Genomic DNA, 25103 nt, shown 5'->3' with positions numbered 1-25103 from the left:
TCTATTTTCCATCTTGGACCATTTGATTTCTATGGTCCTTTTGAACTTTTAACATTTTCTGATTTTTCTGAAATTCCCAAATCCTGGCCAACCTTCTCCCCAAAGCACTTAATATTAGGACGGTTTCGGTAGTACTGAGTAAGTGGAGAAATCAAGGAAAATTCATGGTTCTTGGCAGAAAAAAAAAAAGAAAAACAACTTCAAGGGCATGGATAGAGTGAGTTCCACTTGTCATCCTGGATACCAAGGATATTGTGTGGTTTTAACCATCTAAAGCTTTTTTTAAGCCAGAGGCAGGAAAGCCACATCCAGAGAGGGAAGGTTCCTTCCAGGCTGGAAGAAGTAACTTTCAGATGTTTCTCATCTCAGGTCCTGGTGTCCCAGTTTAAGGACATTTTGAGTTTCTCAGGGCAAAGGTAGACAGGCTCTTGTTTTTCTTCCCACCAGGGACAACCCATTTGCAAAGATGATATTGCACATGAAACATACTCATAGAAAACTGGCCATTTGAAGAGGACAGAAACATACTTTGTCCGTTGCCTTATACAATGTTAACATTGAGTTCTTCATCTAACCGTGATTCCTATGTGTGAGGTCTTACCAACTAAGTGGGGAGCATTTGTGTTAACATTTACATCCTCAGTTCCTGCTCCTTTGGCCATTATGACCATGTCCTGCCCAAGCGAGAGGGATGGCAATGACGACTCTGGTAGTGACAAGTCTCCCCAGACAGAGTGATTCTCAGTCCTCACTTTCTTCCCACTTGTAGCTATTTTTTGAAGTATAGTTGGTTTACAATATTGTGTTAGTTTCAGGTGTACAGCAAAATGTTTCAGTTATACATATATGTATTCTTCTTTGGATTCTTTTCCATTATAGGTTATTAGAAAATATTGTATATAATTCCCTGTGCTATAGAGCAGGTCCTTGTTATTTATCTATTTTATATATAGTAGTGTGTATCTGTTAACCCCAAATTCCTAATTTATCGCCCCCGCCTCCGCTGCTGCTTTCCCTGTTGGTAAACCCGAAGCTTTGTTTTCTATGTCTGTGAGTCTGTTTCTGTTCTGTAAATAAACTCATTTGTATAATTTTTTTAAGATTCCACATATAAGTGATATCATATGATGTTTGTCTTTCCTTCTCTGTGCTGGATCCTTTTATGTTCTCCCTCAGCATTGGTTTGTGGATGGGACAGAGCACAAAATACTGAAGCTTTTTTTTTTTTCTATTTCTCTTTCCTGATGCTTCTTTCCCTAAATGCCACTTTCACCTGCCAAGTCACCTTATAATGGACGTTGTTTTTTCCCAGCACCCCACCCCTGGCCACCCCCTGCCCAGGCATGCGCACACATTGTGATGCTGTGGCCCCCATTAGTGGGAACCAGAACAGATGCACTTGGAGTAATGGATGTGCCTCCTCAGACAGGCCCCACGCCCCTCCCCCTTTCGGATACAGATATCTTTCAGCATCTTGAAAAGAGGGATTAGCCCAGGTTGTGTCCTCCTGCAGCCTCTGCACACCCTGTCCCTGTCAGTCCAAGCCCTGGAGTTTGGCTTCCCCTCATCGTTTGCCTCTGAAGCCCTCACTCTCTGCAGCTCCTGAATTGCCTCCATTGTCCAGACATGCTGCCAGAACTGGAGTCTGTTTTTGGGGCTGGGAACTCTGTCCCTAGGAATCCAAGTAATAACTTAATAGCCTTTGGCCTCTACCAGGCATCCTCTGACAAGGGCTTTGTGAGTTGCAGAGCACACGGATGAAGGCAGTGCTCCCCAAATCAGGTGTTTGCTCAGGCTGTGTGTTTACTGAGAACTGAGGCTTTATAGAGCTCTGCACCCCAAAAGAATTTGACACAAAGGGGGTGAAAATCAATAGCATCCGATCTTCCAGTGAAAGCTGGGGAGTCAGCATTAAATCTCTTGATATACGCGTGCGTCTATAAACACACACACACACACACACACACACACACACACACATACTTTACTTCTAGGCCTCTTTTACAATTTCATTTTTTCAACTTCTGTTTTGGTTATCTCCTCATATGCCCAATGCTAGTCTGGTATTTATTTCTTAAGTGTTATGTAATTCTTCCCATCCAACTTTCAAGGCCCACACATCTCCACCTTAGGATAATACTTGATTCAGGGGATTAAAGCAATTTAAAGCTCACTTCCCCTCCCTGACTTCATAACCGAATGTGAAGGAATGATATCTAAACACGGCAGCCAGAGACTTGAAGTTAAGTCCAGATTGGAGCCTTTGATCCAAGTGTTTTATGGTATTTTATTGGATGACATCGGTACTCAAAAATATACATACATGTGTTATCCAAAGAGCAATTTGCTTCTTGATGGGTTCTCAGATTGTATCAGAACCTAACCTATTTTAAAAATTGCCTGTTTCCTTGTGATTATGAAAGCCTAATGCCTATTAAAGTTTACTTTTCTTTTGCATATTACTGACACTGTTTTTTCCTTTTTTATTCATTTTAGGAAAGCATGCCTCAAACTCCTCCCTTTTCAGCAATGTTTGACAGCAGCGGTTACAACCGAAACCTCTATCAGTCTGCAGAGGACAGCTGTGGAGGGTTGTATTACCATGACAACAACCTCCTCTCCGGATCTCTGGAAGCACTCATCCAGCACTTAGTACCTAACGTGGATTACTATCCGGATGTAGGTATCCATGTGCCCCTGCAACACGTCCTCGGTATCCAGCAGAATTTACAATAGAATAGACAGGGACCCTAGATGCTGCAGAATTCTATCTGGGTTACTAAGAATTTTTCTAATAAGAAATTGCATATTGATTATTGAGTGCTTTGAGATCAGATTGAACCTGGTTATGATATGTCTGTGTATCAGTTTTCCTTTCAGGGTTGGTATCACATTGTAGTCAGTCAGAGACCATCTAAATGAAATACCTGTAAGGTTTGACTCATGCACATACCTTGGTCCTTAAATAGAAATGCCAGAGAACATTAGATGCTCCTAGAATGGTTAGTGCCTTTTTGTTTTCCAAAACTATGCTGAGAAAAGTGAAGTTACACAGGGAAGCTTCACAGAAAAGAGAACAAGAATTACATTCAAGATGCAATTCTTTATAGATTCGACATCAGATGACAGACTCACTTGTTTATGTTTTACTTTGATAACTGACATTTGTATGGATAATCCTTTCTAATTTAAGGAATTCGTTTACATTTTCTCAGTCTTTACAGCAATTCCAAGAGGTTAGAGAGGAAGAAATTGAAATTCAGAATGTTGAGGAATTTGCACATGGTCTCACTCCCAGCATCAACATTCAAACCCAGGTTTTCTATTTCTGGGGCACGTGATGTTTCTTCCCCCTTCCCTTGTGCTATGGCTGCCCCTGTTATGCAACAGCTGCTTGTTGATAAAGATTTCATGAAAATATCCAGGTGCTAGATTCGAATGATTTTATAAATATAATAATGACCTTGGTGTGTAGAGGCTAGTTTGTGCTTGCCACTGTAGTTCACCATAATGTTTCTTACTGAGTTATCTCTGTGTGTGTGAGGTTTGTTACGTAGCATTTTCAAATATGTTGCCACACAGGGAAAACTTCTAATCAAAAGTAAAAGGCATCCCTTGTTCAGCCCTGTAAGTGTTTATGAGCTACAAAAGGCACCGAAGGGGGAGAAAAACCCATGGAATTTTTCTTCTTATTGGGAGTATGAAAGTATTATAACAAATAAGCTTTACTTCATTACTGGCTTCTGGGGAGACATTGTGGTTAAAGAAAAGTATATCGTGTGATATTATGTTTTATCAAATTGCCTAGCCTTTGAGCAAGTAAATAGATTACTTGAAAGTCTGTCTTTGAATGTTCTGACACAAGCACACAAATGCTGCAGTGTGTCATACTGGACCCACTGGAGATTTCTTGAGCTGATGTGGGTTGGGTGATTTTTTTGGTTTCCATTGAGTTACCATAATATTTGGACACAGAACAAGAATCTGTACGGGTGGTATATTTAAGTTAGATTGATCTCCCTGGGCTGAATTTCATTCTTCTTTACTAGACTGAGTTATATGTCCTGGTATCCTGGCTCCCAGAGGATGGATGTAAAACTGTACTGTGAATAATTTAGTAGCTAAACTTACCCTGTACTTCTGTTATTTTTAGTATGGTTTAAGGGAAAATATATATCACAAAGTAAAGGAGAAATCCATCTTAGGTTGTTTTACTACTAGTAAGCATCACTTTTGAAACTGTAGCATTGTAACTTTGCTAAAGAGAACTTAGTGCTATATGATGTATAATATATAGGAAAGATACTAGTTTCAGAGAGAATATAACCATGATGACTTTTTTTTCTCTTGCCACAGAGAACGTACATATTTACCTTCCTACTGAGTTCTCGGTTATTTATGCATCCGTATGAGCTAATGGCCAAAGTTTGCCACTTATGTGTTGAGCACCAGAGACTAAGTGATCCTAGTGGTGATAAGGTAATGATACCTTATTTGAACTTAACGTTTTTTTCCATTAAGTTTGGTAGCTTTATGGCTTAGATTTTGTGAAGTTGGTTTCCTTAAGTAACCATAGCTTCTCCCCAGGCTGAGATCCATAAATGGTATCATGGCTATGCAGAGGGAATTGGAAAGGTATAAAGAACAAATATAAATCTAGTGCCATGGAAGATCCCTCCGTCCTGCCTTAAGTTGGTAGCACTTGACATTGACTTGGGAAAGGGGGACAAGAGTCTTCTTTAACCCCAAAGACTAGAGTCTTCTTTACCCCAAAGACTTTGCACTAGAAGTTTACCATTAACCCTGTTTGTAATTATTTATTTGATAGATATCACTGAATTTGATTTGCTTTTTCTCCCTAGAATCAGATAAGAAAAATTGCACCCAAAATTCTTCAACTCCTGACAGAATGGACAGAAACATTTCCTTATGATTTTCGGGATGAAAGAATGATGAGAAACTTAAAAGATCTGGCTCACCGAATAGCCAGTGGTGAGGAGGTTGGTAACCTGAATTTAGTACAATTACTCGAATTTCCAGGCAGGGTCTTGGTGAGAAGTGGTGCTAAATTATGCATCGGCATCTCTAGTGCTTCTTTTCTGTTGTTGCCTTTGGGCAGGTCCTCTCCATAGCATACTGGTCTGTTTGGTGTGTCAAAGGGGGATGATTATACAATCCCACTTCAAAGGGATGTGATCTAGAGTTTTATGTGAGTAATTTGGGGGTATGTTCATGTCAACTCAAGCACAGGTTTCATGATGCAAGTGTGTTTTCATTTTATTTTATTTATAACTTTCTTCCTTCCAAAAAGATTTGACCTAGCAAGTTAGATTATAAATATCACATTAGGAGATATAAACACTAATACATGTAAAAGAACATATTTATATATTAACAGGTAATAAGTAATATATTAATAAATCAGAAATAGAGAGTTTGTATCATGGAAGGGAGAAAACAAATGTGCTAATACTGAGAATCAGTAGAGTAGGACAAGATTGCTGTATTTTAACTGTAAGCTCCAGGTAAAAGGGAAATACAGTTGGTTATGTAATTTTCACTGTCAGAAAAGAAAAAGCATAGTAATCCTTCAAAGCATTAAATTCAATGAAAAATTAAAAAAATTTCCTGCAAGGACTTTGTGAATGAGATCATGGAAACTGCTCTGTATAGTGTTTATAACAAATGCTCCTTGATAAAAAACTGAGGCCAAAAGATTAATATATAAATTAGCAAAGGTAATTCTTTAGGAGTGGAGAAGACAAAGAAAAAAGGATCCAAGTCTTGTGCTTGGAAGTTGATTCAAGGCTTAGCACCTAGACTTAGATGGAGATGGAAAGTAAGTCTGTTAGATAATCTTTCATAAATATCACTTCCCTCAATTGAGCTACCTAGCTGTGACAAATTCAAGGTTATCCTCTTTGAAGCAGGCCTGGAAGGCTGTTACTCTGTTTTGAGGCTTGTTGGGCAAGGATATCTTTGTAGTTTCTGTACTGAGGCACAGATACAGTGTTAGAAAAAGGCAGATGAAGCATTTGGCAAAGGCTGTGATGTCTTGTTTCACCCATCTTAAAATGCATTTTCCCATTATGAATAACCTACCTGGAGAAATCATTCTTTCAGGGCTGTGCTGTCAAGATCATGCAACAAGATACCTATCTAGTCTGTCTACTTCTGGTGAAAACATTTTAATACTGTTTCCCCTAACTTTAAAAAAAATCAGACAAATTATATAAGATTAGCACTTGAAAAATACTCACTTGCTTCCCACATTATGTTTTCATGAAAATGGAATTAACCCTTTTACACTTCCCCATGACATTATATTGAACACTGGTGCTCAAGAGAGCCATTATTTCTGCAAGCCTGAATGAGTGGTTCCCTGAGTCCTTCTGCAAATTATGACTATTCTAATCATTTTGCTAGTTTGCGTGTAACAGGTTCTAGCAAGGTAGGAATTGGTAGGTCCGTCACTCACAAAGGCAAAAGTTAAGCATCACAGTTTTGTAGTAAATCTTTTCTTAGAGGGGAAGCTATTGTGTTGCTTGACAGGGTCAATGCTGGCTCTGTGACCTAAGTTTATGGCAAGCTGCTCAAAAGATTAGTGGCATCATAAGGGCTTTTTCTTGTGTGGAGGCTGAGCTCCGAGTCAGGCAGTGCTTCACTTCAGTTAAGTTCTGTGTCAGTACTTAACTTGATGTGGCAGTCAGCTTCCCTTCCTTCTGTTGCCTTTTTAAAAGGTAGAAATGACGACTTGTTTTTCCCAAAAGGAACACCTTAAAAATCTTTTTCAGATACAATGCCAAATGGATGGCTTTTTGTCCTTCTTGTCATGGGAGTCCATGAGGGAGGTCACTTCTATCTGTGTTGGCCAGATTGGTTCCGATCTCTTTTTAACAGGATCAAGCCACTCAAGAATTGGATGGAACCAAGCATGGGGACCAGATAGCCTTGTGCCTGGGCTTCCTATCAGCCATCCTGTGTTAATAACAAATCCTTGATAAACCTGAGATCTTCAGACGGTTTTGAGTGTGAAAAGATATGAGAAGATAAGCCTAGGGCTTGAGTGGAGAGATGTCACCTGCCATGATCAGGTTGGGTTTTCCAGTGAGATTGTATTCCTTTAGTCACTTCTAGACAGTGTTCAGAATCGGGTCCACGTTTGGCAGTGGTTGATTTGAATGCTTTGGCAAGTCCCCTGAAGTCTCTGCTCCTTCTTCATTTCTAAATCATAGAGGTAACCTCCCTGTAGTAATGTCCCTTTCAGCCCTAAAATTTTGTGGTGGATGCTCTTTTCCTCAGTTCTGTACTTGGGAGGCCACTTATCTGCCATGTGCTTAAGTGTCTTTCCTTGCAGACACCTTCCCTGGCCTCCCCAGCCATGGTCATCCCCCATTCTTGGCTTTCACCACCCTTCCCCTTCAGAGCACTCTGCGATTAGTAATTACTTTCTTTATGACTTGTTTTTCCTCACTAGACTCCATGCTGTGCTCCTTTTGTTCAGATAGCATCCTTAACTCCTAGCCCAGTATCTGGTAGTTAATAGGCACTCAGGAGTGTTTGAATGAATGAACGAATGAGTGAACAAACGAATCGGTTACTGGAATAGGAAAAAAATATTCCCCTCTGCTGAAAAGTTATCTCCCTCCATGGGAAGGAGTGTGCACTTGGGTTGGGACTTGCTGCTTCTTGCCTGGGACTTTAGGGATTTTCTTTGGCAGTCAGTGGATCCAGGTGTGCCCTCTGTATAATTTAGTTGAGTTCTTCTGAATCTGCTAGGACAGTTCCACATAGCATGGCTTAATATGTTACCCCCCTCCCCTAAGGATTTGCCCAAAATGAAGAGGTTTATTAGGACTTGACAGCAAGAAACCCGAAATGAAACTGATGATTCAATTACATGACAAATGACTATAGTGGGTACAGTGCAATTTTCTCTTCCTTACGGGGCCTGTCTTTATTCTGTCTTTATTTGCCAGGTAATTACTGTCACTGGCATTTGAAGTTATAAAAAAGAATAAGTACGTACTTGGCAATCCATGATTCCGTAAAAAAGCATGCTTAACAACACGAAGCTTTGGTTTCTCGAATGGAATCAAATGGCAGCAGCAAACTTTTTAAAGAGGTCACACACATATCCTCTCTCTGTCTCACACACACACGCACTCACGTTCTTTGTTATTCGAATAGCTTTTCCCCTATACCCTATTGCATACATGTTCTCATATTTTGCTGCGTTTTGCTCACTAGCTGAATCCTCCACTATCCATTACTCTACCTCTTTCCCTAAAAAGCATTTTTTAAAGTGTAGAATAAGAGTCTTTCACCAGACAAGCTTTGCTGCATGTCAGAATCACCCAGGGAGCATTTATTATGACATTTGGGACAGAAGACTGAAGAAACCATTTTAAGTTCATCGATTTTTATGTAACTCAAGATTATGAATGTAGAAGAAGCAAGGGATGCAGGTTTTATTTTATTTTTATTAATTTATTTTTATTGAGGTACAATTGACATGTAACATTCTGTTAGTTTTAGGTATACAACATAATGATTCAGTATTTGAGTGTATTGCAAAATGATCACCACAGTAAGTCTGGTTAACATGTCACCTTACATAATTAACAAAAGTTTTTTCTTGTGATGAGAACTTTTAAGATCTACTCTCTCAGCAACTTTCAAATATTCAATACAATGTTATTAACTATAGTCACCATCTTGTACATTACATCTCCATGACTGACTTATTTTATACCTGCAAGTTTCTACCTTTTGACCCTCCTCACCCATTTTCCTCACCCCCAGAGAGGGATTTAAAATAGCCCTCAATTTGGCCTTAACTGCTTCGAATTCCAAAGAAAGAGGCATTTTCTTTGAGTGACAACCATATTACCAAATAGATACCATCTTCTTAACTGATAACCTTAATGCTGTGTGGAAGATAGGTTCCTTGAAGGCTCAATTTTTTAAACACTTAGGTATTTCATTAGTGACTTCAGGGTGGTCTGTGAATGTAGAGGGGGAAAAGGTCATCTAATGGACCAGTTTAAAGAACTCAGTAATATACATCAGACAAGTAGAGAAAAAGAAAAGAAAGAAGGTTGTGTGTGCCTTTTTGCCTTGACTATATGAGAATTGATCATTTCCTTCTATTTTTAATTTTCCTTGGCTTAAGTATGCAAATATCTATTCATTTAAAGTTTTATAATATGCTCTGGTAAACCAAATTACTTCCGTAAAAAAAGATGGTTCTTAGACTTGTAGGTAAGATGCCATTTAATTTTCAGATAATTAATCTCAGAAAATGATATTGTGGTACCTTTTTAAAAGGAGCTGATTAGTTAGTAAAGCATGGACATAGGGCTTTCATCTGTAAATTCACTAGGACTGTCCTCCTTTGGAGCTGTTAACCTAAGGACCACGTTAGCATTGAAGCAGCCTGTGTGCCTCTGATAACCTCTGATAACAGGTGTCACAGTTTACCCAGAAGGATAAGTGTCAGTTTGGCAATTTTTGCCTGAAAAAGGAAGAATAAAAGAATACCCTAACTTACACATGTAACTCTACCTTAGGAATTGGTTGATTGTGGAGCTCTTTCTTGGACTTAACAACTATTTTAAAAGTCAAGAGGTTGACATTTATCTATAATACACGCATTGCTTTAAAACCAATTTCTCTTAAGTATTGTGGCGGTAGCATGATGTAGTAACAAACAAGGTGTCACCTGGTAGTAGCATTATGAGTACAATTGCCATGTGGAAGAGTTTGGTGGTGAACATTAGCACTGACTCATGAATGCAAAAGAAATGGACATGAACCAACTGGAAGTCAGATACCAAAAAGGAATATCCATTGCTTTTTTTTGGTGGTAACTCATGTTCTATGTGGAAGTCAGGAAGGTGGTTGGGGGCTGAGTAGGAAGTGATGGTGTATTTCTGTTAAGCAGCTGTCTGTACCCTTAGACTAATGAGATTGGGAATGCTAGAAGGAGAAAAATCTAGACGGGGACTCTAAAGAAAAAGAATTAGGAAAAGGATGCTCTGACTTGAGATCAACACATTTTAACCTACTAAAAGAAAACCGGTACATTCCTATGCCAGCCCAGAGAACATTAGTTATATGTGGTTCTTATTATACTGGATTCCCTCAGTAGCTCATCTAAATCATCCTTGTGTTTTCATGGCCCAACTTGAATTGTACTCTCAAGAGCAGCCTGAGAAAAGAACTAAGTCTTACAAATCTGAAAAGACACCTTATGTGTATGTGTCTCTTTTAAACTGTTAGAGCGAAGCTGAATCCTCTAACTGCCCTCAACCAAGGTGGCTGTCCAACGTGAAGGTAAAAGCGTTGAAGTACAGAGTCTCTGAGTTTGCGTAGTGGTGAAAACAGACAAGCAGAGCAAGGAGGTAATCCTTTGCTTGTTTCCTGGCAGACATACAGGAAGAATGTCCAGCAGATGATCCAATGTCTAATCCGCAAACTTGCCGCGCTCAGCCAGTATGAGGAAGTCCTGGCAAAAATCAGCTCCACGTCAACAGATCGGCTCACACTTCTCAAGACCAAGCCACAGTCCATACAAAGGGACATTATTACTGTCTGCAGTGACCCTTACACGTTGGCCCAGCAGCTGACTCACATAGAGCTAGTAAGGCCATTGTCATCCTTGTCTTTTATAACCCACACTTGATTTGCTTTGACAACCAGACAGTGTGTTCGTCAGCGGTAATGTCAAGGGAGGGGTTAGAATAATCCAAATGGGAAATAATCTATGAAATAGCTGGAACGTGTTTTGTTTAGACATTTGAATATGACTATTTCTGATATTTTGGGAGTTCACTTTAAAATAAATATTAAGCAAGACTGAAGAGCAAAGAGTTTATTGACCTTCCTCATGTTCCCCCTCTAGTTAATTTTTCCATAACTCGCTCAGCCTTTTACTCTCTAGTGTAGCACTGACCCAAGCAGAAAACTGCCTCTGCTCAGACCTTGAAGATGATGACAATTTTGAGGGTTAAAGGCTTATTTCACAAGTTACATTAAAAAATGAGGGTAGTGTTAAAAGTCAGTAGACAGAACGGAAAGACCATTTCTTCTCCTTTTGTTTAATACTGTTGACCTGCTGGGTTTGTGTTTCAGGAGAGGCTCAATTATATTGGCCCAGAAGAATTTGTTCAGGCATTTGTGCAGAAGGACCCTTTGGACAATGACAAGGTAATTGGTCTACCCAGAGGTCAGCCCTGAAATTGGCAATGGAATTCTTTAGTCTATGATAGTGGGTACGAGAGACAGAAATTGGAACAATTTTGTTTTAGGTTTTAAAAACTTTTTTTTTGTTTTTCATTAGCCATACCTGATTCATTACATTTTTTCTTGAGCCTGGCCTCTAAGTGCCTTGACGATATTCTTACCCTACCACCAACTTTTAACCTCTCTTCCTCCTTATTGGGAAATTTAATAAGCAAGTAGGTGCGGGCATTTGTGGTGGTGAAGGTAGGAGATAAAAGGGTAATGGTTTTAGCAGATTAAGTCAGAAGGAAAATACGAAAGGATGCTCTGCTCATGATTCAACAATAGCAGAAGCTATAAAGACAGGATGCACATCCAGTGTGCTGAGGCTGGGTCTTTACTGCCTTGCTTCTTGTTTTAAGGTGAATCCCTCATGACAGGTTTGTTGCCTGATGCAGCCCATATGGAAAGAAACTGACACTAGGCATGGGCTGTAAAACCGGTATACACACACATAAGAAATTTTTCCCCCAGTGACCTCCAGGAAGTATTTCAAATTGTTAAGCAAAGACTGCATCACCCACTAATGAAAGCCCTCCTTTGGGAGAAGGGGCAGCAGCTGTTTTCCGCCCTTAGAATAGTTTTGCTCAGTACAGGAAGTCAAGATTAGGTTTTGCAATAGGAGGCTAGTGGACTTTTTTGAAATTTGTTTGTTTCATTTGGAAGGAAGGAAAGAGGGGTGTAATTAACCTGTTCAAGTTTGGCCTTGAACTCTGAGATGAGCTTAACTTCTTTTTGTTTTTGAACAATATGTCACTCACCCTATTAAAGACCAGGATGATGTAGGCTTCTGTTTATCTACCTTGGAAGATATTTAGTTTCTTGCTACACAAAGTTCCAAAATTGTCTCCTAGACTTAATTTTAAGAGAAAATTTTCTAGTCTTCTGCGCTTTCAGCTTCTCCGTGCTGTGCGGACAGCAATTGGTATTCATACCCCATTAATTAGTCAAGATTGTTTTAGAATGCAGCCAAGACCCTTTTTTTGTTTCTGAATTGTGCTTCTGAGGACAGTTCCCCCCAAGAGTAACTTAGCTTCCTGGGAGAGAAGGCACAAATCATGAATTCATCAGAATAGATTGTCATGAATGTAGCAGAATAGATTTCTAGACCTTCGGGTTTTCACTGGACTATACTAAGAGATTTGATATTTCTGTAAGGAGAGTCAAGAATGTTAGTGGTTCCCTCTCTCTCTCTTTCCCCTCCCAACCCCCACTCTTATCCTAGAAAGCCTTCCTAATTCACACACTGAGAATAAAGGCCCACATCTGAAAAAAAGGAGAGCTTAATACACTCTTTTTTTCTCCAACTCCTCTGCTCACTTTCCTTTCTCTATAGAGTTGCTACAGTGAACGGAAGAAAACACGAAACTTAGAAGCTTACGTGGAATGGTTTAATCGTCTCAGCTACTTGGTTGCTACAGAAATCTGCATGGTGAGAAAATGAATTTTCTCTTTCTTCTAGCCCTCTATATTATCTTTTCATACTTTTTACATCTGTTGGGTCTACATGTTGGATAACTGCCCTCTTTTTTCTCTTTCTATACAGCCTGTAAAGAAGAAGCACCGAGCAAGGATGATTGAGTATTTCATTGACGTAGCTCGGGAGTGTTTTAACATTGGCAACTTTAATTCCTTGATGGCAATAATCTGTGAGTGTTTTCTGAGAGATATGAGTCCTTTATTTTTATAGATCCTGTGAAATGTATCCACTGAAAATTTGCAGATAGTACAGTTTTGTTAATGAAAACTGTATTGTTTAATCTAGACTTGTTTCAGAACGTCCAGAATGCTTTAAATATACATATTGGTACAAGTATGTGTAATCTTTTTTAAGTATATAAGAATTCATGGAATACATTTAGTCACTTTATCCTCATCTGAATATTTATGTATAAAGGCTTACACATGAGATATGTGCCTAAATTAAGGATTTTAGAAAGTGTTTGAGTAGCTTGTGTATCAAGCATTATAGAAATATATGATCTGGGACTAAATCAAATGATTCCATCAGCAAGACAAGAGGGCAGCCTGAGAAGCTGGAACATTTCTGACTACCCAAGTCACTAGTACGTATCCTCCTCCGACCTTATTAGCCCAGCCTATAAACTTTGCTCCTCCTCTGTATCATGGGGATTTTAATGCCAGTGACTGTTCATTCTATAAACATAGGGCAGGGGGTAACACTGTCTTGGTTTTCCCAATTTATACCTGTTTTCTTGCCACAATTATGGTTAATGACTCTTCCGTTAAAAAATATTCTAATTTATATGATAAATGATATGGCTATGCTACACATTTTAGGTACTCAGTAAATATTTGAATATTTGCCTGACTCTTCAGAGTCAGGGTCAGTTTGAAGCCAGAGAATCTACCAGATTTAATTCAATAATTTTGATTCTAATAAATCCCTCTCACCAATTCTTTTTTCCATTAAAAAGATTCTTTTTCCCCTTTATCTCCCCCATAAAAATACTGGCAAAGCTTCAGGTCTCTATCTGGCTTACTCCATGAGAATAGTGAACAGATGTTCATCTACATCAAAGACCTGAAAGATCCACAGTCTAGGTAATAGAAGATTATTTAATTCCCTTCTTGTACTGTTAAGAAAATATCAAGGCAATCCATTTCACGGGAGAAAGTATTTGTAATACATCTAGCTAAAAAAGAACTTGTACTCAGAATCTATAGAGGACCCTACAAAGCAATACTAAGTAGACAAATAACCCAATTAAAAAAAGGGCAAAGGGGCTTCCCTGGTGGCGCAATGGTTGAGAGTCCGCCTGCCGATGCAGGGGACGCGGGTTCGTGCCCCGGTCTGGGAAGATCCCACATGCCGCGGAGCGGCTGGGCCCCATGAGCCATGGCCGCTGAGCCTGCGCATCCAGAGCCTGTGCTCCGCAACGGGAGAGGCCACAACAGTGAGAGGCCTGGGTACCACCAAAAAAAAAAAAAAAAAAGGCAAAATACTTGGACACTTCACAAAAGAAGATATACTGATGGCTCGTAAGTATATGAAAAGATGCTCTACATCATTAGTCATCAGAGAAATACAAATTAAAATGAAAATCACAGTGAAATAGCATTTCACACATGGGAGTGACTGAAATTAAGAAGACTAGTTGAACCAAATATTGTGAGGATGTGGACCAAGTAGAATTCTCAGACATGGGTGGTGGTATGAGATGGGACCACTACTCTGGAAAATCATTTGGCAGGTTTTTTGTATAAAGTTAACTTCCTTCCACTTAGTAATGAACACTTTTTCAGAACATAGGTTAGAATGACCTCTCTTATTTCTCTATTTCCACCTTCTTTTTCTCCCCCTCCATTTTAAATTGGAAGCTGGCATGAATATGAGCCCAGTCTCTCGACTGAAAAAAACTTGGGCCAAAGTGAAGACAGCAAAGTTTGACGTTCTTGAGGTATGTGGAGCTGCTGTTTTGCTGTTACGTAACATTTTGCGCCTGAATTATTTGGAATTTTTTATGTGGCGTTAAAAGTGAGGTCTCGTAAACTTTCTGCAGGTGAGAAGTGTGTAGTTAATACTCTCCTCTCTTTTGTCTTCAGCATCAGATGGACCCTTCAAGCAATTTCTACAATTATCGAACAGCTCTTCGTGGGGCGGCACAAAGGTCTTTAACTGCTCATAGCAGCAGAGAGAAGGTATGGGTTTAAAGGAGTTTTATTCATAGTAGAGTTGCCATGTGTTGCACTGAAATGTGAACTACTGTACCGAGCTTCTTTTAGTTTAGATCTAAGAAAGCAAGGCCGCGTGCTGTAGACATTTTTATCACTTGCCACAGAGGGAAGGGGAGTGCTAAAGGAAGGGTGGAAGGAGGAGAGGGAAAGGGAACTTGGTGGAGAAATTTGCAAATGTTATTATTGCATTATTTAAATGACTATTTTGTAATGTGTCATAGTTGCGTTTCAAGCAGTAAGTATTAAGTCCTATGTTAAGATGACTAATAGCATTGGAGAGTAATTTGATTAAATGGAAAACAGACATTTACACACTGCACAAGGTGGCTGACTTAATGTAACCTTTTCTCTTAAAGAATTAGCTTACTTCCCATGGTTAAGTCATTTATGTTCAGAAAGTAGGTTAGTTGCTGTAGCATTAGGCCTGCTGTTACTAATTGGATATGTGGGTGGCAGAAAAGGTACAGAGATGATGTCTGAGAGATGAATGATCCTCACTCTATCTGCCCTGCCCTTAAACAATTTCACATTATCTTGGATCAACTGTACTTCTGACTCAGAGGGTCCTTCATTGGCACATTTCATACATGGGAAGGATAAGTCATTTTGACATTTGGAGATCATGTTATTTGAAAAGTAAATACCTGGTTGCAGTAAATGGGCTGATGAAGGTTGCTTGATGAAAGTTATTTTCTGCTTAGATTCTATCCATCTTCTAACTTAAACTATGTCTTCAACAAATAAATGAAAATGAGGGTAAAAAATTTCAGGGCCTCTCAGTCACTTCCCCCAAAAAGCTTCAGCCACCATGATCTAAAATAAAAACAAACACAAAAAGAAACCTCACCTTTTAAACATGCTAAATTGCTTCTCAACAAAACCCAAAATATCAGTTCTGATAATGTTTGCGAGATATTGTAAATACATTATTATTATTATTATTATTTTGATAAAGAAACAAGGTCAGAGAAGGGATGAAGCAGAGATAACTATCTCGATTTAGCCTGAGGGAGTTTACCAGCTTTTAAAGTTTACCTGCCCAGGACTTCCCTGGTGGTCCAGTGGGTAAGAGTAAGACTCTGAGGTCCCAATGCAGGGGGCCCAGGTTCAATCCCTGGTTGGGGAACTAGATCCCGCATGCAGGCCGCAGCTAAGAGTTCTCATGCTGCAGCTAAAAAATCCCGCATGCTGCAAGGAAGATCCCGTGTGCCACAACTAAGACCCAGCGCAGCCAAAATATAAATAAAATTTAAAAAGAAGGTTAAAGCTCTTTGAGAAAGAACAAGGATGAGGAGAATGAAAAAGAAAAATATAAAGTTTATTTGCCCACATCCCAGTGCTCCTGTGACTACTTTGAGAAAAATCGAATCAGAAGTTTTTCAACCTTTGGGAAATGATCACATGCATGGGAGGATCCCAGTACCCTGAAGTGTGAAGACCTGTGGGAGGCTGTCTGCAGCCTTTTCTTCACCTCTCCGTGTTGGAAGCAAGGCTTTCTCTGCAGGACCTCCGTGAGTTAGAGGGCCTCTGCCTTAGCGAGGAAGAGGCTGTAGAATCATCTCTCTTGGTCAGGAGCTGCAGTACTGGCCAAAGGAATTCTGAAGTCCAGCCCTCCCACAAAGGTCTCACTGAACGTTGTACTCGTGGAACTCTCATAGCTTTTTCCAGTATTTACCCTTTCCATCATTTACTAAACTCTGTCTGCTTTAGTTTTGTTGTTTTTTAACCAGTTTTGTGTGAGTGTATGGATTGTGTTCTGTAGTTCGTAAAACAAATGATCCCACCACCAATTTAAAGCAATACGCCATTTCTTTTTCACAAGTGGTCTCAAAGGCTATAAATGAAAACATTTGGGGATAAAAATTCACCTTTTATTCAAGAGAATTGGGATTCTGTTTTCTTTTTTGAAGTGAGGGTAGACTCTCTTCATTCCTAAGTCAGTTCCTATTTTAAAGTCTTCCTGGCAGTGTGAATAAAGTAATATAATCTTTGATATTCTCTGAATTATGTTTAGGTGGCCAATGTGGCACATCTCTAGGTACCATATAGAAAAAAATCTATCTTTCACATCAGGGCCATTAAATGATCTTTAAATTGCTGTTTTTTTCTGTGAGTCCTTGTGTCTCCTGGTTTTTAACCACTTCTCGTACAAGTGCATGGTTTTCAGTCCTTTCACCATTCCATTTCTGATCATCAGCATTCATTTCTAGTTGTGGAACTGATAATGCGTTTAGGGTGTAGTTGCCAAGAATATTGTGAAAGGGAATTAGAGAACATTACTACTTGAGACGTTCTCCCACTAAAGCCTTCATTGAAAGACCTCTCAGAAAGCAAACTTTTGCTCCTGTAGTAGCCTGTACATCCACCTTCACTCTGGAAATCCAAAGCCCTTACAGTCTCCCGATTTTTACAGTGGTAGATTTATGTGGGGGCTGCACATCTGAAGGGAACCATCCATGAGGAAATGACACGTTGAAGAAGACTGTGAGACTTCTGTCTGGCATATGGGCATAAGGAACAGCACAGGAATGATCATAAGGGAGATTGTTTCTATCGCTGTGTTCTTGGAAGAGTGGTTCAGACAATTAATAGTGGATCAATCCAGCAATCCCACTTCTGGGTATTTATGCGAGGAAAACAAAAACACTATATGTTTAGAAAAGATACATGTACCCCCTTGTTCATTGCAGCGTTATTTACAAAGCCAAAGATAGAAACAACCTAAATGTCCATTGATGGATGAATGGATGAAGAAATTGTAGTGTGTGTGTGTGTGTCTGTATATTTATATATACACACATATATACACATATATATAATATATATACATACAAGCATATATACTACAGTTTCTTTATTCCATTATATATATATATGTATATAAAATGATTCATGTGATCAACACCACGTGAATCTCACGGCCCAGCACTACAGAACAGGGCACAGAAGTAAAGTTCTTGCTTAAAAGCTGTTACACTAGGCAGATACTGCATCCTGATAATAATTCAGTCCTCATTTTCCTTATGATGATATATCAGTAATACTTGTCCCCTTGTATGGGGCCCACTGGTTTGGGGGGAATGCTTAATTGAGGTCAAACCTGTGTTGTTGAATTTAATCCTCACCACAAGTCAGTGAGGTACTGTTCCCATTTTAAGGTGAGGAAACTAGGCTTTCTTAGGCGTATACCAGGGGTTGGCAAACTCTTTCTCTTAGGGGCCAGATCCTAAATATTTTAGGCATTGTAAACCATACGGTTTCTGTTGCAACTACTCAGCTCAGATGTGGTGGCACAAGAGCAGACATAGACGGTACGCGGGTGAGCGGATGAGTGTGCCTGTTTTCCAGTAAAGCTGTCTGGACACTGGAATTTTAACTTCATTTAATTTCATGCTCATGAAATATTATTCTTTTGATATTTTCCCAGCCATTTAAAAATGTAAAATGTGTGGCTTCTAGGCCATTCCAAAACAGGTGGTGAGGTGGGCTGGCCCTTGGGCCACAGGTGGCGGACTCCTGGCTTGTACGTCCAGTCAGTTGTGGAGCCACATTTTAAACTGAGGTCTAGCAGAGCCAAAGCCCAGCACCCCCCAGTGACAAGTGGTCTTGCAAAGAGGTGAAGTTCGGGTGTGCTTTCATCCTTGTTACCATGGCTGTTTAGTTCTAAAATAATAGAGATATAGTCAGTAATATTTGAAGGAGAAGGTAATGAGGGAATCTTTACGAATTCAGTTTAGAGACTTCCAGACAATAGCAAATGATTAAAAGTATATTCAAAAGGGCTGTCGAAATTGAAGATTCATTTTGGCTATTTTCAGAGATCAATGAAACAAAAAAAATCAAAGCCTATCTTTTTTTAAATGACTTTAGGGGAAAAATCTGAATTGCCCCCTAGAAGTGAAAATTGATACTTAATGTTTTTAAGTACAAGCCAAAATGTTTGTTTTCCAGACCCGTCATTCATCTAGTATAGGTGTACCACATGAGTCATAAGCTTAGGGAACCTTCAAAAACCTGCTCTTGGGTAAACAACATAGGTCCACGATTTGTGTCTGCAGCATTATTTACATTGTAGCACATTTAGAATCTTCAAAAGCATGTTGGTGTTTGAGAGAAAGTGGAAGTTACAAAGTGGAAGAACAAAGAGCTTTGTTCTTTGTTCATTCTGGTCTTCGTAGAATTTTGAGTACTCTCTTAGAGATTATTATTTTAGATTAATTAATTAAATACCACCATATCAAACCAAAGATGTGAGGCAGGAAAGTCTTACTAAAGAAGACTCATTGTTTTTTAAACAGCCATTAATTTTAATTGGCACATTTATATTCCTCCTTCACCTGGGCCTGCCTCACAACATATTGTGCAAGGTACCACTTCGGTGATTTCCCATGAGAACAGGTGCTTACCTGCTGTGTCACAAGAAGGCCAGGTTTACTCAACAGGAAGTTTGTAGCAACTATTACCAAAAACCCTGTGCTCTCATGTTATCTTGAGCAGTATCTTCAAGGGAAAAGAAAATGTTCCTCTAAGAAAAAGTTCATCTAAAATGTAGATGTCTAAATGATAAAAACAGTACAGATTCTCACAGAGAGCTGGGTCACACATCTTAAGCTCTTAGTACCTGCAGTGGCAGGTATTCTATTAATATTTTGCTCTAACTAAATGAAAAGTAAGAGTTCTTTTAGATGTTTTTTCTTTGATTATAGCTAGAACTCTCAGATTTGATTATATGCTATTGCCCTGAGAAAAATGGGGGGAACTAGCAACAATGTGAAGCCAATCTGCCTCCCACTGCCACCCATCTTTGCTGCATTTTGGTTACTAACAGCATTTTCATGTTATGCAAAACTATATAAAGAAGGAAACTGCTCTCATGGGAGGCAAAGGAAACACTGTACCTGTCTTAATTAATTATAGCCTAGTCTGTAATCCAGAGTCAATGCTGTTCATTAACTTCTTATATTGTTTGATGAGAGTCTAAATGTTTATTTGCCCAAAACAAACCAGAGCTTTTTGTTTTCTCTAGATTGTGATACCATTCTTCAGTCTTTTAATCAAAGATATTTATTTCCTCAATGAGGGGTGTGCCAACCGCCTTCCCAACGGCCATGTCAACTTTGAGGTAAGGCTGCAAGATCTGAGCCCAGAGAAGGGCTAGCTTCTCCAGCAACTGTAGAGCGCCCAGGCCATCTAAGCTGCTTCTGAAGTTCTCGAGCCAAGTTTTCTCTTTCCCTACTAATTTGTAAGAAGATAACAATGCTGACTAGAATAAATTAGCTGCACCATTATTATAAATTATTATCCAGAGGTACTTGAGTAAATTTGGACCTCTACCTAGCAAATATCTATTGCTAATTTTTATTAAATTAAGAAAATTATGGAGTTCAGAAGATTAGAAGCCAGAGGAGAACATTAAATGGAGTGATCTCATCCAAGCCCATGATTTTTGATAACTGCCTTTAACTTCAACTTTCATTTTATTCTTTTCTAGAAATTTTGGGAACTGGCCAAACAAGTGAGTGAATTCATGACATGGAAGCAAGTGGAGTGTCCATTTGAGAGGGACCGGAAGATCTTACAGTACTTGCTCACAGTACCAGTCTTTAGTGAAGATGGTGGGTAGCCTGTCCAGCCGGGGCCGCCACCAGCATCCACAGACCCCACGATCAGGAAGTCAGCATATAAATGCTTGGTGCCAGGTTCCTCATGTAGTATGAGGCCTGTTTTCTGACTTATTCCATCTTAAGAATTTTCTGTTGCACAGAAAACCGTATGATTTATCCCTAAAATATTTGTGTCAGGCACTCACTATTCACCGATAAGCAGTACGTTTCTGTGTTTAAACATTCTTTATAATATTAGATCTGCAGAGCTTTGGGCACAAATGGAAAGTTATTGAAGGATTATTTGCCCTTGTTTAGGCTTGCTTTAATGGAGAAAAAAGGTGTTTCATGATATGTTGACATTCAAGGTAATTTGAAGAACAAAACAATTGCTAGCCCCTGCTGTTTGTCAAAACAAACAGTGGAAAGTCTTAACCTGTTAAAACATTAGGAAATTTGAGGCAGAAACAGTGATTGTGTCCAAAAAACTGACCAGAAACTTAAAGTTTGTAAAAGACTTGGGGATTGATTATATTAATCTGTTATAACCTAATATTGTAGAAATCAATAGCATTATTAACTACTTCTCATAGTAGATTGGTAGTGTTTGTGATAATGACTGAAGAACATTTTGAATTAATATGACCCATTCCAGAGGGGACTTGATTATTATTAGCCTCTACAAACAGGATTAATAACAAGCTTTTAAATCTTTGGAATTCTTTTTGACTTAATATTAAAGAGAAAAACATTAGAAGAGTGAAAAATTGGCCTAGAAAACCTGACTTTTTACCTGCTAAAATGTCTTTTAAAAAGCTAACAGGAAAGGCTCCCCTTCGCATCCCCCTTCTTTGTAAAGAACATAAATGTGAGTGTATGATCGCATCCTGTGGCTTGCCTTTTTAAGCTTTTTTTGCCTCATAAATTGTCTTAGTTAACCAAGTGCCTTCTTGGCCTAAGAGGCCCTTGGGGTTGTGTTGAGATGGTCAGTCAGGGGCAAAGTGTGGTATTCTGTGTTCCTAAAGCTCCCCGGTTGTAATTTGATATTTTAAGGAGTGTGTTTTGCTGTAGGGTTTGGTTCAGGTTGAATGGGGGATGGATGGAGGTGGGTAATATATCAGGAAAAGGCTTCAGCGTTAATGCATTCGTACTTTTGGTTGATTGTAGCTCTCTACTTGGCTTCCTATGAGAGTGAAGGACCTGAAAACCATATAGAGAAAGACAGATGGAAGTCCTTAAGGTGGGTCTCATTGCTTCTCATTGCTGTACAGATCTAATAAAGACGTTGCCCTTAAGTGAAGAAAGCTGCGTGCTTGTCATAGGGAGTCCCTGCCTGCGAGTTCCAAGTCCTCTCTGTAGCTTATCTCCTGTTAACTGAATCTTTGTGGCTTGGAATCCTCATTGCCATCCTTCAGTTTTATTGTCTTTTTTTTTTTTAGTACTGGCAAATATATAGTGACTCTGTTCTTCTTTCTCCCATTATTTTATGGAATGAGGAACTGAAATTACCCTGTGGTATGTTAAAAAGGGCACTGACACATTTTCTTCATCTAAAAGATAAGAAGTTCAGACTGTATTTCTGAATAGCTCTAACAGTAAAATCTTATTTCACCTGAGATCAAAGAGACCCAAGTACCAGCTGGTTCAGTAAATTGGAGTGTGTCACTTATCGACTAGATCTTGGTCCCCTCTTTGGTTTGGGAGAGAGCTGGGACTTTAAATGTAATACAGAATCTCTCCAAATTTAAAAATGTTGTTAATCTGTAGTGTTTTCAAACAAAACTAGGATAGGTAAGTTTGTATTTTAACCATCTGAGATGCTTTAATGGGCAAAAGTAGCCCAGGATATAGTATTACTATAACCAAAATTGCTGTATGTGTATTTCTACTAAGAGACTCTGGGAACATGTGCCTCTTTTTTTTTTCTTTAATATTTATTTATTTATTTGGTTGCACTGGGTCTTAGTTGTGGCAGGAGTGCTCCTTAGTTGTGGCTCACTGTCTTCTTAGTTGTAGCATGTGAGCTCTTAGTTGCAGCATGCATGTGGGATCTAGTTCCCTGACCAGGGATTGAACCCAGACCCCCCGCATTGGGGGCGTGGAGTCTTATCCACTGTGCCACCAGGGAAGTCCCATGTGCCTTTTTGTACCAGGTTGACAAACCCATTTTCTTTTCTTCCCATAGTCACTTGGGAGCCTTCATTAACTTGATCTTGGGCTAGGTTTTTGGCCATCTCCACTAATATATATTTATTTTAAGTGACTAGCAGTTCTCCCAGAAAACCTGAAGGACTTCAATGCTTAATATTTTTCTGTCCTTCTTTAAAAAATTTTTTAAATTAATTTATTTTTTATTAAAGTATAGTTGATTTACAGTGTTTTAATTTCAGGTGTACAGCAAAGTGATTCAGTTATATATATATATATTCTTTTTCAGATTCTTTTCCCTTATAGGTTATTACAAAATATTGAGTATAGTTCTTTGTTGTTTATCTACTTTATATATAGTAATGTGTGTATGTTATTCCCAAAATCCTAATTTATCCTTCCCCCCACCTTTCCTCTTTGGTAACCATAAGTTTGTTTTCTACGTCTGTGAGTCTGTTTCTGTTTTGTAAATCAGTCCATTTGTATCATTTTTTTAGATTCCACATACAAGTGGTACCATATGATGTTTGTCTGTGTCTGACTTACTTTAAACTATGTAAAATCAAACTTCAAACATGGGAAAGATGAAACTAGTATTAGGTGAGGATTTTCATCCTCATTCAGATCATTTGCTACCTTCCTTCTTATCTTATCTTCTTTATTACTCAGGTCCAGCCTCCTGGGCAGAGTTTAACACACGGGATGCTGGCTGCTGCTAGCCGCTGCTGCGTTCAAGCAGATCATCATCTCTGGCCTTTGTTTTCGGGCATCTAGTGCCACAAAAAATCATGAAGTCCCTGCAAGCACGCTCCCTCAAGAGCAGACGGGGACCTTATTCCCCACAGCTGACAGACTGACTCAGATTTTGTGAGACTGTAATGTTCACTGAGGACACTTGAGGAAGAATCCTCTAAAGATCCCAGCTCTGCAATGATTCATCTCCTGGAATTTCCATGTGAATCACAGCTCTGCATCTGGCTGGAGCTTTCTTTTGTGTGTGTGTGTGTGTTTTTTAATTTGGTTCAACATTTGCTGCTAATGGGACTTGCCCGGCTGAGTGCTGGCTCTTAGGAAGCCCACGTTTCTTTGTTAACTTAAAAGAAAAAGGGAGAAGAGGGAGGGGAAGCAAGCCCTCCATTTAGATCCCAAACTGCAGCTCAGTGGTATTGCCGGGAGGGGTCAGGCTGGCTGGATGCCAACTGCAGACTTTGTTTCCCTGAGCTCGGGCTGTGTTGTGAATTCCCCTCCTCCCTCTTCCTACAAGGTTTTGAGTTGGCTGCTGGTTAGCAAACTCCTTTTTACCCATATAAGTTATTTAATATAATAATGAAGCTAACACTGTGGTAGGAAAATAGCCACTAGAAAAAAAAGCAGAGTTTGTCATTGGACTGTGTAACATTCTAGAAGGACCTTCTGTTTTCTTTACCCTTCTGAGCTGTTTACAGCTGACCACTGTGTTCTACAGATGTGTTTCTCAGTAGTGTTTCTGTTACTTAGTTTTCCATGATGCCTATTTTTTTTTCCTCTTGTAAATTTAAATTATCTGACTTTAAGGGTCTTGGGAAAAAACCCATGGCCTAATTACAGTTTAATTTTTTAAACAGACTTATTTTTCACTACCTTTCATAGTCTGTTGGCGACTAAACATGTGAACAGAGAACAGATTGGAAAAGATAACCCCCGCCCACGAGAGCAGTGAACAAAACAAATGAGAAACATCTTGCTGTTGACTCAGAGGTCGAACTAATTGTGAAATAGTTCACCTTGTTAAACATCTAAATAAATCTGTAGTGGCTCTGCAAACAGCCATTATATTTATTTACTGTAGGAGAGACTGTAGTAGTAAACTGTGCTAATGAAAAAAAAAAAGACATCATGTTCAAAACAGAGATGTATTTGCAAACTTAATGACATGGTTTCAGAAAAACAGAGCATGTCTGTATGCTGCACGCCATCTCAGCAGACCTAAAATGTCTCCAAGCTGTCCCTTTACAACCATCAATATATTTGACACTCTGCGGCCAGGAGTTGTGGTGTCTTTGTTTTCTTTAATGGATGGGATTGGTGGGGGGTATTGGGGGAGTTGCAGTCTCAGCTGTTCAACTCAGGTGACCGGCTGAAAATGTGTCTGCCCTTGGGGAAGTGGCCTTTAGGAGTATGTGCGTGGGCCTTTGATATTTTGAAACTCAATCATAGTAAACAGTTAATAAGCATCACTTGCCAGGCACTTCTAAGTGTTCGCCATGGATCATCATCTTCGCTTTTTAGGCGTGGAAACAGGCATATTAATAATAATAATAATTTGTCCGCGGCCGTATAACTAATGAGAGACACAAAGATTTGAACTAGACCTTTAATTCCAGAGCC

At 39.2% G+C, this 25103-nt stretch overlaps 1 protein-coding gene across 5 annotated transcripts in view; it reads left to right on the top strand.

Annotated features, from left to right (window-relative positions):
- Nucleotides 1-24864, top strand: part of RASGEF1B (RasGEF domain family member 1B) — a 34750-nt gene extending 9886 nt beyond the window's left edge. For all 5 annotated transcript variants that reach the window (XM_079919187.1, XM_079919186.1, XM_079919183.1 and 2 more), the window contains 13 exons: nt 2497-2679; nt 4357-4479; nt 4863-5000; nt 10433-10645; nt 11137-11211; nt 12623-12718; nt 12833-12935; nt 14629-14708; nt 14854-14949; nt 20012-20107; nt 20477-20600; nt 21756-21828; nt 23406-24864. In XM_079919187.1, the coding sequence (XP_079775313.1) occupies nt 2503-2679; nt 4357-4479; nt 4863-5000; nt 10433-10645; nt 11137-11211; nt 12623-12718; nt 12833-12935; nt 14629-14708; nt 14854-14949; nt 20012-20107; nt 20477-20600; nt 21756-21828; nt 23406-23430 (1419 nt within the window). In that variant the 5' untranslated portion in view covers nt 2497-2502 and the 3' untranslated portion in view covers nt 23431-24864. The remainder of the gene's footprint in view (nt 1-2496; nt 2680-4356; nt 4480-4862; nt 5001-10432; nt 10646-11136; nt 11212-12622; nt 12719-12832; nt 12936-14628; nt 14709-14853; nt 14950-20011; nt 20108-20476; nt 20601-21755; nt 21829-23405) is intronic.
- The last annotated feature ends 239 nt before the right edge of the window (nt 24865-25103 follow it).

This window comes from Stenella coeruleoalba (assembly GCF_951394435.1).
Source record: "Stenella coeruleoalba genome assembly, chromosome: 4".
NCBI classification, from domain to species: domain Eukaryota; kingdom Metazoa; phylum Chordata; class Mammalia; order Artiodactyla; family Delphinidae; genus Stenella; species Stenella coeruleoalba.
Note: the sequence above shows the minus strand (reverse complement) of the source record. Positions and strands in the feature narration are given on the sequence as shown.